This window comes from Carettochelys insculpta, chromosome 2, assembly GCF_033958435.1.
Source record: "Carettochelys insculpta isolate YL-2023 chromosome 2, ASM3395843v1, whole genome shotgun sequence".
NCBI classification, from domain to species: Eukaryota; Metazoa; Chordata; order Testudines; family Carettochelyidae; genus Carettochelys; species Carettochelys insculpta.
The window spans coordinates 199,946,002-199,960,999 of record NC_134138.1 but is presented as its reverse complement, the minus strand read 5'-3'; the positions used below and the strand labels follow the sequence as shown (position 1 = coordinate 199,960,999).

Below are 14,998 nucleotides of genomic sequence, written 5' to 3'. Positions count from 1 at the left end.
TGGACGTGGCCGGTCTATCCCGGGCTGCGTAGCTGACAAGTGAACCGGAGATGCTGCTTTGCATTTTAACTTTTGAAAAAGCACAGTGAAATTTCGACACAGGAGTTTGTATTTAGGTGTCTCAGTAACATCCTGAGCACCTGCAGCTCCTGCTGTGAAGAGTGGACCCTCTGGGCACTCAGTACTTCTGAAAGCAAACAGGGACCTTGATTTAGGGTGCTTCGCTTGTACGCAAGAACACTTTGACCGTAGTTTATTATAAATTTGCCTCACAAACGTATGAGCATAACACCCTTTGGGCCAGAGCGGCACAGGGGCTCAGGAAATGCGTGCTGCAGTGAGCAGACACATTTGGATCCCCACTTACTTGCACCTGATTCTTTGAAATGGCACACAGACAAAAGCAGATATTTGCACTTGAAACAGAGCCCAACATTCTTCCGGCAGCTGAAAGCCCTTGTGGCATTTTCACTTGTTGACCGAGTTCAGAAACCTCAAGGCAATTCTTCCTTTTCTCCTCACTGAGAGGGTTTTGAGAATTGCTTTGATTTTTTTCTGGCAAAGTTGTGAGTCTCTGCCAACCATGAGGCCTTATAGTGTACGTGGTGCATCACGACAAACTACAGGTTGAACTTTATTCCGGAACACACTCATCCAGCCACATCTGTAATCTGGCATATTTCAGTTAGCTGGATGACCACATATCATAGGCCCGGCCAGCGTTCCCATGGGCCCATAGAGTTTGTTTCCAACCAGCAGTCCTGTTGTTTACCTGTAATTTACCCCTAAATGGTTGCATCTACACCAGCCCAAATCTCCAAATGGCCACGCAAATGGACATTTTGAAGATTACTAATGAGGTGCTGAAATACATATTCAGCGCCTCATAAGCATGCCGCCAGCTGCAGCTCTTCGAAATTGCCACATTTCGCTGCCGTGCGGCTTGTCCTGCCTGGGTCCTTTTGAAAAGGACCCTGCCAACTTCAAAATCCCCTTCTTCCTATCAGCAGTGACTTTTAAGAGTGATTTTTATCAGCAGATAGGAAGAAGGGGATTTCGAAGTTGGCGGGGTCCTTTCGAAAGGGTCCTCTGGCTGAACAAGCCACATGGCAGTGAAACACGGCAATTTCGAAGAGCCCCAGCTAGTGACATGCTAATGCGGCACTGAATGTGCATTTCAGCGCCTCATTAGTAATCTGCAAAATGGCCATTTGCAAGGCCATTTCAAAGATTTGGGCTAGTGTAGACACGTCCTAGGTCTTCTATGAGCCCAGTATGCAGTGGAAGTGCTGGTGATGTGCTAGGTAATACTGATCTCTCATCTGGCACCAGTTAGGTCCCAAGAGTGACAGACAAGAGAGGTTCAACCTGTATAAGGTAGGTGGTGTTTGCCTCAACTAAGTGTTTTTATATTTCAGCAGGGGGTAGGTTTTGAATTTGAGGCAACGGGTCTTCTCCATTGCAGCAGAAGACCCCATACTCACTTCTCAGTTTCTGTTTTCTTTCCATTTCAGCTCTTTGAGCCACTTAGATTTATGTCTAGGGAGTGATCATCTTTCTACTACTGCAGAGGCATTTTTTCATCATCCAACCATAGTCTAGACCAGCTTCCATTTGGAACTCATGCCTATCGTGCATAACTCATTGCTGGTAGGGTCACCTGTGAAAAGTATGTGGTGCACATTTCTCCCCCCAGGCCCACGAGAAGTAGAATGTATTGACCTTATTTCCTCCATGGCATGAGCAGTGGTAGCTCCTGTTGAGTTCAGTTGGAGCCATCATGGCTGTTTGGCACAGCATTTCCAAAGAGGTCCCAGTCCTGCTAGCCTGATAGGCAAAAGACTACCATTTGGATGGGTCACATTTCATTTGGAAGACATACAAAAATAGAATCTGAGAAGTGACCATTAAAACATGCAGCTTGCCCCGGATTTATACGCAGACTTGGTCTGCTACTCGGTGAAGAGACTTTAAGGAGAAAACATAATAATGCTGGACTAACGCAAAAGAGTAAAGAACTTAATGTAGCAACAGATCCAGTGCTCATAATTCAACACAGATCATAATCAGCTTCCACTCAGACAGCAGATGTATCATCAGTTGCATAATGCAGCTCACTAACCCTGAAACACACATGCACACACTTCAAAATCAAGAGGCACGCAGACTCCTGGCCTTGGTGCTAATAGCACATCTGTGGGAGATTGTCTGATGCTGACCTGCCACCCATGCAGCTGGTAATCAGAAACTCTCTTGGTAAACAGCCCACCCTACTCATCAATGTGGAGCACAGCTCACCTCCCAGTGTTGACTTCTGCATCAAACACCCCAAGTACACAAGACAGGGGATGCTACAAGTTGGAGCTAAACAGCTGGTTTGACACAAAGTGCATTATTTTTAGGCTTATCCAGAATCAGATTACAGCCAGAGGGGCCAAATGCTTCAGTGAAGCTCTCCAGGAGAACACAACCATTAAAGAAATATGGTAAGATCCCCCTCCTCAGAGGGTTGCTTTCTAATTTCCTTTCCTTTTCAGTGCTGGCACCATGTGGTGCAGTAAATCAGAAGATAGGACTATGGGATCTCACCTCTTTCTTTTCAGAGGCCTTTCTTCCCCAACTTGCTGTACGAATTCCACAGCCCACTTGTACTCCCACACTTGTTACTCTGCTTGTCCAAGATTAAAGGCTAGGAAGTTGCAAATAGGGCACCTGCCCAGAGCCACAAGGTGCCCCACAAAGGACATAACCCAGGTGGTAGGGCTTGAGTTTTACGCCCTGGGTTGCAGCAGGTGGAACGCTGGCTCCTCTCTGGCATTTTTGGTGTGGAGCCCCCTAATGGTGGATTCCTGGTTGAGAACCACTGGTTTTGAGCAAATTTCTAAGGATGGGACCTTCTGTTTCCAGCCTGTGGGATTCACATTTTGAAGGAACCACTCATTCCAGCGCTTAGATGTCTGCTTTACAACGTGAGGAGTCCCATTGACTTCAACCCTAGTCACTTTCCTGGAGAAGGAAAAGCACATGCATAGGTGTTTGGAGAATAAGGACCAAATTTTGTGTCCCGAGTTCTGCTTGACCTGAGTTTTACTTGCACATTTTCTTCTCAACATATTTCTGCTACCCAGGAGCTAAAGGCAGACAAGCAGGTGCCGGTTGTGTTTAATTAACAGTGATAATTTGCTTCGTAGAATTTGTGCATTGATTTTTTTTTTTCAGCAGCACTCCATACGCAGGAAAGGTGCTAAGCAACAAGGAAGGAGATTAATCTTTTGCAATGTTTGCTTGTTTTAGATTAGGTAGCCATCACATGCCACCTGTGTTCTGAGGCGCCAAGCCAAAGCCCGTTCCTTCCAGCCGCTCAGAGGGGGTGGAATAGCTAGTAGAATTGGTCTATTTTTAGTGCTCCTGCTTTCAGGCTGGGATTTTGCACAACATAGGTTTAAAAAAAAAATAAAAGAATTTGTCTTAAGTGCCAGGCCACAATGTTCCTACATTGAAAGATTGTCAGTCACCACCTGCGTTGCATAGCCGCTGGGCTATGGTGGTGGTGTCCTCTTACACAGCTGCAGGTGGGGTTCTGAGCTTGTGCTCATGTTGTGTCTGTTGGCACACACCCACCCCCTCTGCTATTTTCAAATCAAAGCAAGGTTCCTAAGTCTACATTTAGCTTTCTAAATTGTCTTATTTCTGAGAGATGCTGATCGGGGTAGGATTTGCAAGTGCTCAGCCCTTCTGAAAACCAGGCTATTTATTTGTATTCCGGGGCAAAATTTTAGGCCGCTGAGTTTGAAAATGTGGACCTAAAGTAACAGCACTACTGTTGATGACTAACGGGCACATCTCAGCCAATTAGGTAGCGTGTGCTCTGCTCAGGAGGGTAAAGATAAGCGAAGGTGAACAAGTCTCTGGTCGTTTGGCTGCACTAGAGTCCTGCATAAGGGGATCTCTGTCATCTGGATCCCTCTTTTCATAATGGCTGTAATATAATAAAACATACTGGTCTCTGATGGGCAGCTCAGAACAGTAAGGAACTGTCTTACACCATCTGCCAGGTCTTCGTGACTAACGTAAGCTAAAATGGCTACTGCCAACTGCCTAAAGCCAGCTGCCTGGTGATAAGAGTAGATGGCTGGCTAAAGGGAGCTGGGTTTTGAAGGGGAGCGGGTGGGTGCCCAGCCCATGTGTGCCCAGCAATGAAGATAATTTTAGGCACCAGTTTTTTGAAAAACATCTTGCCCCATGTGTCCAATCCGAACTACAGTGTGACCTAGTTAGCAGACAAGCCCATTGGAGGGCTGTCCCCAGGTCTGCACACTTGGTAAGTAAATGGCACGCAGAGCTGGAGGAAATTTTGACTGCCCCTTGAAAAACGAGAAGACATGACATTCCCAAAGTGCAAAATAGGCACAAGTTCATTTTCATTTCCTTTTTCCTCCCCCTCACTAGCTTAAATGGGAATCTGATCAACCAAGAAGAGGCCAAAGACTTTGCACATGAAGAGCGGCTTATTTGTTTTTGAGGGTGTTCTTTCCAGCATGGACAAGCTCAGTGTTACAAGAACGGTTCCAGCACTTAGACTGAAGGGCTACCAAGGCATCCATCTGCACTAGGGCCAGGGGTTGCATCACAGCATGTAAGGTGTCTGATTAACTGGCTTTTTCAGCCCCCGCTGTCCTTCCCCCTTTAGGCACCTGTATTGTTACTCCATGCTTTTGCTGAGTACAGTGATGCCTTAGGGAACTATGTGTGTCTGGGGCTTTGATGATTTAAAGTGCTATGACAGTGTGAGCAAACCAATCCACCCAGCAAGGCTGTGTGCTTTGATATGTGTATTATGTACATATGTATGAAGAAGTTTCTTTATAGCTTATTTATATGTACAATATCTTGTGGACTAGCTACAAACTCACAGCACAGTGACAAGCTTGAGAGCAGCAGGAGATCATGAGTAGCGCTGTAAACCACCTATGAAAGGTACTTTTTGCTGATGCCCTCAGCACTGCTCCTCTTTCCTACCTAGTACCAGAGGTCTGATTTTCCTGCTGACTCTGAGAGGCAGCTCAGACTCCTGCATAGCAGGATCTGGGACTTCAGTTACTTTTCATACGCCTTCCTCCATATTGGAGCTGGTTTGCACATCTTCTCCCACATACCCAGCTGCCCTCCTGTTACAATGCAATGCTATGGCCAGAAAAAGCCCCTTGTCATTGGAAGGTAGGGTGGAGATAAACCTGAAGAATTAGCTGGCTACTTTCTGGAATGCACCTACTGAATTGGGCTCAAGTCTTAGCTATGAGACAAAACCAAGTGGATGTAAGCGTAAATTTTTTAATGAGAATAATTATCCCATAGAATACTTTATTCAGGAGTGTGGTGGCATCTGTATCACTCAAGATTTTTAAGAGTGACTTTTTCTGGAGGCTCTAAGGCCTGTGATGTACTAGACCTGTGAGGAGTTGCCAGCCCCAGAGCATCACAGCTGCCAACAGCAAACTGCTAGCTCCAGCATGGAGAACGGGCAGGCTAATTGCGTTGAGCCTAAGTCTCTCAGGGAAGTACTATAAAAGGTACTTAGCGAATGTAGAACTTCCATGCCACTCCTGGCTGAATTAACACACATTGGAGTTGTGAGTAGGTCCTGGAGGGAGAGTGGAATGCCTAGCCAAAATCTTGAGCTAGATTGATTATCAGAAGGCAAGTGCTCAGTACTTTATGAAAACCAGGCCCCCTTTTTAAGCACTGAAGCACCCAAAAGCATTAGACACTTCAAGACCTTGGTCAAGGTTTGTTAATTTTTCTGTCATTCACACAGCAATTTAAAAAAACACCTACCTCTGTGTGTGGTGGATTCTCCACTGACTAAGCTGTCCACAGAGCTAAGTGGGGGCAGGTTTTAATAAAAACCAAGTTACTTTATTTGAAAAGGTTTTCTTTCTAGTCCACCCTCACTTGTTTCATAGTAGCGGCCTCCTGCTCCACCCTACACACACTTTTCAACGCTAAAGAAAAATAGGAGCGTGTGTTATTTTCTCACTGGTTCTCCCTGCCCGTGATGTGGTTCTCCTCCCACCCAGGTGAAGTGATGAAATTGCCATGTCTTCCTAGAGAAATCAGCTAAGTGGACTGATTCATGCATCTGGGCCACCTGTTTACTGAAGCAAAAACATGCACAGTTAGAGGTGTGGCATATTTAAGCTGTGAAAACCTCTGTCAAAACCAAATACTTAAGGCCCTGTTAAAGACTATTTTAAAAAAAACCTGCATTTCTTCAGGTAGGTCTACATTATACTTCAGTTGCTCAGGTGGGAGCCACATCCCTGAACAAGAAAATTGTTAGTGAGAAGAAGCACCTGTGTGGACACCTTAGTTGATGAGGTGATTTTATTATGTCATCAGAAGAGCACAAAGAGGCCATGCTGCTTACAACAGCATGGGTGTAGTGACATGGCGCAGCTGTAGCCTACACATTGCTAGCATCTTCCCCAGCCCATGGCAGATAAAGTAAACTCTTTTGTATCTGGCAGCTCTGGGAGGTTGCTAGCTATTGAAATATTCTGGATAATAGAGGTATCCATAGCCATGCAAAACACTAAAGCAAAACAAGATTAGATATTAAACAATGTATGCACAATGCTTTATTTACCAACAGCAATATTGTATACTATAAACTTACTGTATTTGCTGTATTTTTTGTATTTACTTTCACTATGCTGTATGGAAAACATAACTAAAATTTACTTATGGTTAAAATGTCAGTTATTTGAGAGTTCTGGATAATACAATGCCAGATACGAAAGTTTACTGTTCCAGCAAAAGATAGTGTGTGATCTTTAGCTGTAACATTCTTATGGTGTTGAGCACATCTAAAGAAGTGTGTTAATGGTAGAATTAGACTCTAGGATAGACAGAAAAGGCATTTTTGTGTTCAAAGCTTTGTCCTTCATTTGGTTGTCATTCACTGGCTGTGAAAATCCAAAGTGTCCATGGATTGAATATGCTCATTTGGGGCTTTTTCTGCACTAAGAACAGGGTTTGACTCACGATGCAAACCTTGCTACATGCATGGGCCTAACACTGCAGGCGCTTGCTGTGTGGCAGAGAGTTTGCTGAATGGATCAAGGAAGCCAGCACTGCACTGAGCAGGATATGCCTGCAGGAATAGACCTTGTGTTAAGAAGCCACCCACTGTAGACTGTGGCCCTGTTAAACATTGCTGTCAAATCAACTGTCAGTGCTAAAGGATGATTGACATACAGAGAGCTCAGAGGACTATAGCTTGGGTGTGGGCAGAGGTCAGGCTCTAGCACTGACAGGGCTGAAGCCATAGCAGAGTTCTGTGCCAAGTGGAGCTGGGACAGTGATTTATTTCCATCATAGCTTCAGCTAGGGGAGAAGGTGGCTGCTATGCATGGAGAAGCTTGAATTTTCTGACACAGTTTTGGGCTGCGCTTCTTCCCTTCACAGGCTGTATGGGCTATTTGCAGTCAGCTCTCAAACTGTAGCTTAGCTACCTACAAAGGGTGCCTTGTTTACCAGAACGCAGGGCTCTGAGAAAGACACGGAGATTGTAATTACAGTTTTTTAACGTTGGAATTTGTAGTTTACTAAAAAAAAAAGTCCTTTATACAAAGCCATGTATTTTTTCATCCCTTTGTTAATAAACAGCTTTGTAAGAGCTTCTCCAGCCTGTTCCTGTGACTCACAGAGGTTTACTTCAGTCCTGCCAGGCAGACACTGCATAGATTCTGCCCTGGAGATGAGAGCATAGCTCAAGGTACAGACCACCACTAATGAAAATTCTGCAGTGGGGAAGAGCAGTTCAAAAGGTGGACAAGGCTATCTGGGCCTGGGCGGAGCAGCTCAGACCGCTCTATTACAGTGCTTGATCTGTGAAACCCTGGTAATGAGCTGACTCGAGCCATCGCTCTGTGATTGGCCAATGAATTCATCCCTGCAGTCAACTCATCACTGCTCAGCAAAGTGTCTTTTGTACTTGGCCGACATAAGCCTAGTGGGTTTGTTTGACACACACCCCAATTTTGTACAAAGATTAATGCACTGGCCTTTGGCACAACAGTTCAGCTCAGTCACTCGCAGCTGCACATTCAACCCTCACCCCAGTGTTAGGAGAGAGTGTTTATAATCAGGTTGAATGCCACAAAAAACTGAAGGAACTACAGTAAACCCATGATTTAACTGACTAATGGCAGGGGGAAGGGTGGCCGTTAAATCCAAATACTGTATGATGGTGCACTGACCTTCCCAGCCCATCACTCACTCCTGTCCTCTGCCCCTTCCCACTCCTCCTGCCCCATTCTTCCCCTCACACCTCCATCTCCCTCTCCCAATTACCAGGAGAGGAGCTGAATGCTGGCCTGGCTCCTTCCACCTCCTGCAGCTCTCACTGCTGCAGCTCCTCCAGCCCCCAGCTCCGAGCCACCCATGCAAAAGTAGAGTGGGGCTGCCCCCAACCTGTCAGCGGGCAGCAACCTCCGATACCATGGCTGTCTGACAAGGAAAGGCCAAGAGGCCCCTGAATTTCCTGTTGTTCTAAAACCAGTGCATTTTTGGTCCCGAGCATTGCCCTGTGCTTCACTACACACCACTTGGCTAGCACGAGTGAAACTGACATGGGTCGTTAACATTTTGATTCTGTTCCTATAAAGTTACTATGTGCATCTTTCAGCCGTATTTGACAGCGTGCTAATGGCAGGAGGCCCCATCTCTGTCCCAAGTTCATCACCTTGGTTACCTGAGCTAGATTCTGCCAAAGGGATGGAGGCTGCAGAAGCCTGGAAAAGGGAAGTAACACCACAACATACATACCCTGAGAAAAAAGGAGCAGCTGCCTGACAGCTTATCACAAGAGGGGATGGTGGTTTTTTTTTTGGCAGGGCAGGGGAGGGGAAGCACCATAGATGAAAATGCTGCCCTCAGCCATTGTCTCAGTTCATCTTTGCGCTGCTGTGGTCTGTTTGCTTTCTCAGGGCAGTCAGGAATGCATCCGAACAGGCTTTCAGCCTCCCTATGGGAGCAGTTCAGTCTTCTAAACCTACATGCATGCATGCACGTGCACTATTCCTGATGCCAGGTTGCTAAGCTACAAGCAAACTAAGGATCCAGACCTAGCTGCAGGCACTAGAAAATTCCTTGGTTTAGACTGACTTGGGCTCCATGACTGAGGTAAGCTTGCACACCTTCTGCTCTTGAAACGAAAAGAAAGCACTGAGTCATGGGGCTTTTAAGTACCTGGGTCTGGTTCCATCTGACAATTTGAAAGGAGGCTCTGCTATGTGTTACAGGGACCAATCACTGTCTATAGCAGGGGTGAGCAAACTTTAGCATTGGGCCCCCACTTTTGGCCCTGCAATTGGCCGCCTCGCCCCACCCTCAACCTGTGGGAGGACCACAGAAAGGGGTGCAACGCTCAGGAAGGGGGTGCTGGGAGGCTCCGGGGCTGCACAGAACGGAGGGAGGTCTCACGGGGAGAAATCCCAGAAGAGTACCTTACCAAACCTGAAACTTGCTGCCTGTCCCCGCCACTTGTCACAGGGCCTCTGCGCATTCTGATTGGCTCAGTGGTGGGAGGGCATGTTCCCTTGGCAACACAGGAGCGGAGCCCGCACCGGAGAAAACAGAGCAACTGTGGGTTGGGGGGAGAGCTGAGTGCACTGTGCTCCCCCCCTTATGAAAGGTCGCACTCACCCCGGTCTATAGCTCCAAATCAGTGCCACCTATGCAAGCCATGCATGTGAGACAGCATACATTAGGGAACTGGGTGGTCCAGAAGCTTCATGAAGGAACAGGTGTAAGCAAGCTGATCGGTAGCGTATGCACAACTATTCCTTCATCCCAGGAGTGCACCGACTGGCCTAACAAACGGCACGGAACTCAATCAAAATCATCCCCCCCAAACAACTCTTTTATAGCAGAAGGAATTACACTTGGTTAGCTGGGAAGGGGGAGCAAAAGCGAATGCTATTGCCCCAAATCCCATCACATCATTCACAAGCTGTCATCCTAAAGCTCACCCTCCTATTCCCCCTCGCCCACCAAGTCTTTCAGCCTGGCTCAGCACATGGAGCAGCATTCAAAGCGGCTAGCTGTTCCCCACGCGTGCGGGGAGGAGGAGAAGAGGCTTTGAGCTCTAATCCCACTGGCTAGTTCTGACCAATAAGCGTGGAGAAATTTTGCTGGAGGACTGGAAAGTGCAGTATGATTTCTCAGCTCCCATTGGCTGCTTTTTGACCAATAGGAACTCAGAGATTTTGCTAGGAGCAGCGCATGCATGAAGACTGCCCTCAGCACAGAGCAACACAGAGTGGTCTAGGGCTTCTGGCAAGCCTGGATGCCTGCCCGAGAGTGCTGCCTCCCCACCAGAGCCTGCCTCTGGCACCCACACCTTTCTTCAGCCCACCTCAATGCCAGACCCTGCGTCCTTCCCCACAGCCAGAATCCTCTCCTGCGCCCAACCCCCTGCCTCAGGTCACCACTCAAGCTCTCTGCACCCTCCTCTTCCCCCACCGTAGGTCAACTCCTTCCCAGACCCTGCACCCCCTTCCCTACTCTCCCCTTCCAGGCAGAAACTTCTGCACCCATACCTCCTCCCAGACTGCACTCCAGTGCCCTGCCCCAGGTCACAAGCGCTTCTTCACCCGAACTCCCCCTCAGACCTCCCTTCTCTCTCCTACTCCTGTTCCCCACTCCGAGCTCTCTTCTGCACCCAACCTCTGTCCCAGACCCAGCACCCCCTCGATAGGAAAGGGTGGCCCTCGGCCACTTACCAAAATCTTGGGAGTCAAAAATTATTGCCCTCCCTTACTTTAGCTCCTTTGTCCCTGGGGTCTGTTAGCTCTTTCCTCGCTTTGGTAAGCACAGCCAGGCTTCTACTCAGACAGCAGCATCTGCCACAGCATTACAGAGATGAGTCAGCACGGCCAACTACACGCAGCATGCTTCACGTACAAAGAGCAGGGGACCTGTCCTCAGAGGCTTTCTGGGACCTTTCTGCAGAGGCTGGCAGTTATTGTCACAAGTGATTGGGTGTGGTGGGCACAGGGATACCAGGAACTGGATTGGAACAGTTCATTTCCCAGACTTTCCAACAGTCATTTGGGCAATGAGCAGCCTGGGCTGAACTGAGCTACAAGCCTGCCTGTGAAAGGCTCCAATGCCCGTTTCAAACCCTGCGAGCTCACTATGCATTTGAAGTGAGTTATGGGCACAGAACATGAGGCTTCCCAACAAGCACAATCCGATGGTCACAGTTTGATGATGGGGTTAGTGTGGGATCGACATTTAGTCTACGCTGTTCGGTCACTTCTGGCTCACTGACCAGCGATTCTATGATTCAACTGCAACCATAACTGCAATTCTGCCCTTCCCTGGCGCACAGCCATGAACGGACTGATGGGTCTATTCCTCTAACAATGAATAGCTAATGCGTCACTCACGTCCTCAGGGAGCCGCCGTCCAGCATGGGTCACTGCAATCACGTCAAAGCACAGGCCACGATCAGTTTCTAACCTAGCAGAGAACAGTTGTGTGGGCTGCAATCCAAGAGCAAGTCACCCTTTGTGCTGACGTTAAATCCACTTGCAATGAGCCCAGGAGAAACAAGTTCAAGTCCTACACAGGAGAAAGCCAGAAACACACAGCTCTAGGAGACCCTCCACAACCAGCACTGGGTGGATGTAAAGACAAGGTGCTCGTAATTCTGTATCCTGAATACAGGACAGCTGGTAAGATGGCTCACATTCAAGGGAGTTCAACCATCAGAACTATACGATACATTCAAATTAACATCAAGTTAACTGAGGCCATTAAAAAGAAATACGGCATAGCTGAATTTTTATTTCTTTAAGGCTTTAGAGTTCACAAGGGGAGAGGGGACACACGCTCAAGTACACCTCTATCAGACCAGCGGGGGAGTGTAACTGACCAACCCACCCTCCATGCCTGAGAATGGACCCACCTCTCCCTGTACCCAGCACAGTGACTTCAAGGCAAGACGTGACTGGAGAGGGGGCACACACAGTCGCATGCCCCTCCTCCCTGGTTTCTGCTAGAACGTGGCCGGCAGCCGCCTTTTGGCGCTGTGCAGCAGGGAAGAGACAGAACCTGCTTCTAAGCACAGGGGAGATGGAAATGGGGGAAGGGGTGACCTGGCTCATGCCTTTGCAGAACTCTTTTCATCCTGCCTACCCAGTGCTGAAAGGCAGCCAACCCTCCAGGCTGCTGCTGACAGACAACTCAGCTGCCTCCTGTCCCCTGGCTACAGCGTGGGCAGGAAGGGGTTGAGCCCGAGGGATGCATTGAGCAACAGGGCCCAGGGAACTCCGGGGAGTTTCGGCAGCCACAGAGCTCAGCCTGAGAGGTGACTCAGCCGAGGAGGGTGCCTAGGGAATGGAGCAATCCCATGCGCCCTAGTACAGGGGGCGGGGTCAGGAGAAGACCCAGACCCAGGATGGCAAGGTGGGGTGCAAAAGTACTAATCCCCTGCCTGACCGGTTGCTGTCGAGCCTATGGGTTTGGGATTGGATCAGACCGGAAATTACTTCCCCCTCGCTGCTCCAGAGCGACCTCCCCATGCCAGTGCTGTGCAGGCTTTGGTAGATGCAGAGCTTAGCTGCTCCTGGCCAGCATCCTGGGCTGGAGGATTTTGGGCTTCCCTGGGGAGCTGGCTCAGCCACAGGCAATGGGGGAAAGAAAGAGCTGGTTGGCAAGGCTATGGGTTCTTCAGACAGTGCTGGAAGTGGGACATCTGCTGCTGGGGGAGCAGTGGGGTTGCAGAGGGACAAAGGAGCACAGCAGAAAGAGGACAGTGAGAGGAGCAGCATGTAGGGGGCCAGTGTGTGGGCAGCAGAAGCAAAACAAGCAGCTGCTGCCTGCCTGCACTCACCAGCGACTGCAGCTCCCAGCTAGTGCTGGCAGAAATGGGATGGGGGCAGGGGCCTTTCTGGTTGAAAGCCAGCATGCAGCAGGGCCTGCGCTGACCAACCAGCAAGGGAAGCAGCCAGCCCCACCTGCTGCATCTCTGCCCCACCACCAGCCACTGGACCCACCTCACTCACTGCTGGTGGGTAGGTGGCTGAGGAGCAGGGATCCAGCCACATACAGAACCCACCAGTACTTACGGCAGCGTGTGGGGAAGGGAAGACAGCAAATATGGGACAATGCATTTTTAAGAAAAATAACCCACTTGTTGGAGGACTTAAATAGAGGATCTTTGGGTAATCAATTTCATCCTTATTTTCTGGGGACCCTTACAGTTTGTTCTTCTGGGAATGCTGCAAGGTCTATTTATGCCGCCTTCTGAGCAGATGCTGGTTTCTGTTTGAGGCTGCCCATCCCTGCAGCATCTTAGCACCTGCCACACAAAATCAATTACAAATAATGAAGTCACTAATGCTCTTCACGAAGGCTCTGGCATGTCTCTTTTCTCAAGATCTAAACTCTGCTTCGTGTAGAGGCTTTGGGTTTTGATTATTTAATATTTTAATTCATCTTGTAGGTAGAATTTCCAGATCTGAAGAAGTGGGTCTGTCCCACAAAAGTTCATCACCTAATAATGAATCATTTCGTTAGTCTTTAAAGTGCCACAGGACTGCTTTTTTGTAGGGTTTAGGTACCAAAGCGTGGACAGTGCTGGGAGTTTGCCTTTCATAACTTGAGGCAACATAAGCTGTAATTTTCAGATGCTACTCTTTGGTGCATGGCTGTAGTCACTGAAACAGCCACTGTCTCTACATGAGAAAAATAACCACTAAAATTATCAGTCAGGATTGCAAACAAAAGGTCCAGACACAGGTTGAAACAGAGGGGAATGCTGGGGATGGATCCTCTTTCCACCTCAGCGTTGTTACCTCCATTTGCTGTCCTCTGCCTTATCCTAGATTTTAAAATAATTTTCAGGGCATGGACGTGAGCCTCCTGTTCATTCTTTTAGCCTGCTCTGCTGTCATGTGCCATCCAGGGGCTCAGAGCTGCTTCCCCCAACATCGTATCAACATCAGCAAATGTATTCTGGAGACTGTTTTCCACAAAGGCTGGAGTTCTGAGAACTGGTCCCTCAGAGGCTCCCTCACGTGGCTCCTTTCTGCCCCTGGGACCGACTCTGTATGAACACACAGGCTTCACCCCCAGGAGCAGCTCAGAGATTCCCTCCCTCGGTCTCTGCTGCCCAGCCCTGCCCCTTGCTGGGAAGAGCTAAGACAGTGGTTCGCAATGTGTGGTCAGTGGACCCCAGAGGTCTGCAGACTATGTCTAAGGTTTCCAAAGGGATCTGCAACCCCATTCAAAAATATTTAGGGGTCTGCACATGCAAAAAGGGCTTAAACCCCTTGAGATAAGAGGCTGCTGCTGCAGGGGGGAGCAACTGAAACCAGCTGTTTGCACAGAGGAGCTGCAGACCCAGGGCAGGGAAAGGGGATGAAAACAGCAGCTCAATTTATATAAGATACCTCCTGCTGACACACTATCCCAGGACACTGGCTAGGATGGCCCTAGGATACCAGTCCCCTGGACCATTAGCTGCTACAATCCCTATTTCCCCGAACAGTGATCTTTCCAGTAAAGAAAAAAATTGAAGCTGAGCTTGCTGACATGGACTGTGGGGCCACTATTGTTATCACTAGAGGGCAGGAGGTGAGCACTGCTCAGTCCATTACAAACACAACCCTGGTAACATGGTTAGGACCACAGCTGCTCCCCATCTCTGGTGGGTTTGTCAGAGCATGGCAACGTGTCCTATGGATGGGCCTGCCATTCAACACCCTTTGTTTTCAACCCTGGGTGCAGGGTTGAAGTGTGAAGTCAGAGGTGGAGAGATACAGAATAGCTGCTCTGTGGAGGCTGGCTAGGTTTCTCTTTGCCATTTCGCAACGGATGCCTGAGCACAAATGACACTGGCAATGCTCAGAGAAGCCCTTTGTGGCCTTTACACACATTCAAACAGACATATCGGTAATGGGGGAAGGAAAGCAGAGCAGACGCC

The 14,998-nt window shown here is 48.5% G+C and overlaps 1 protein-coding gene and 1 long non-coding RNA gene across 3 annotated transcripts in view; one reads left to right on the top strand and one right to left on the bottom strand.

The window, feature by feature from the left end:
* The window catches only part of NOD1 (nucleotide binding oligomerization domain containing 1), a 44,639-nt gene extending 36,958 nt beyond the window's left edge, over nucleotides 1-7,681 (top strand). For both annotated transcript variants that reach the window (XM_074988317.1, XM_074988316.1), the window contains exons 11-12: nucleotides 2,403-2,486; nucleotides 4,450-7,681. In XM_074988317.1, coding sequence (XP_074844418.1) covers nucleotides 2,403-2,486; nucleotides 4,450-4,522 — 157 coding nt within the window. In that variant the 3' untranslated portion in view covers nucleotides 4,523-7,681. The remainder of the gene's footprint in view (nucleotides 1-2,402; nucleotides 2,487-4,449) is intronic.
* Nucleotides 1-14,998, bottom strand: part of LOC142009772 (uncharacterized) — a 48,742-nt gene that overhangs the window by 28,103 nt on the left and 5,641 nt on the right. The window lies entirely within an intron of this gene.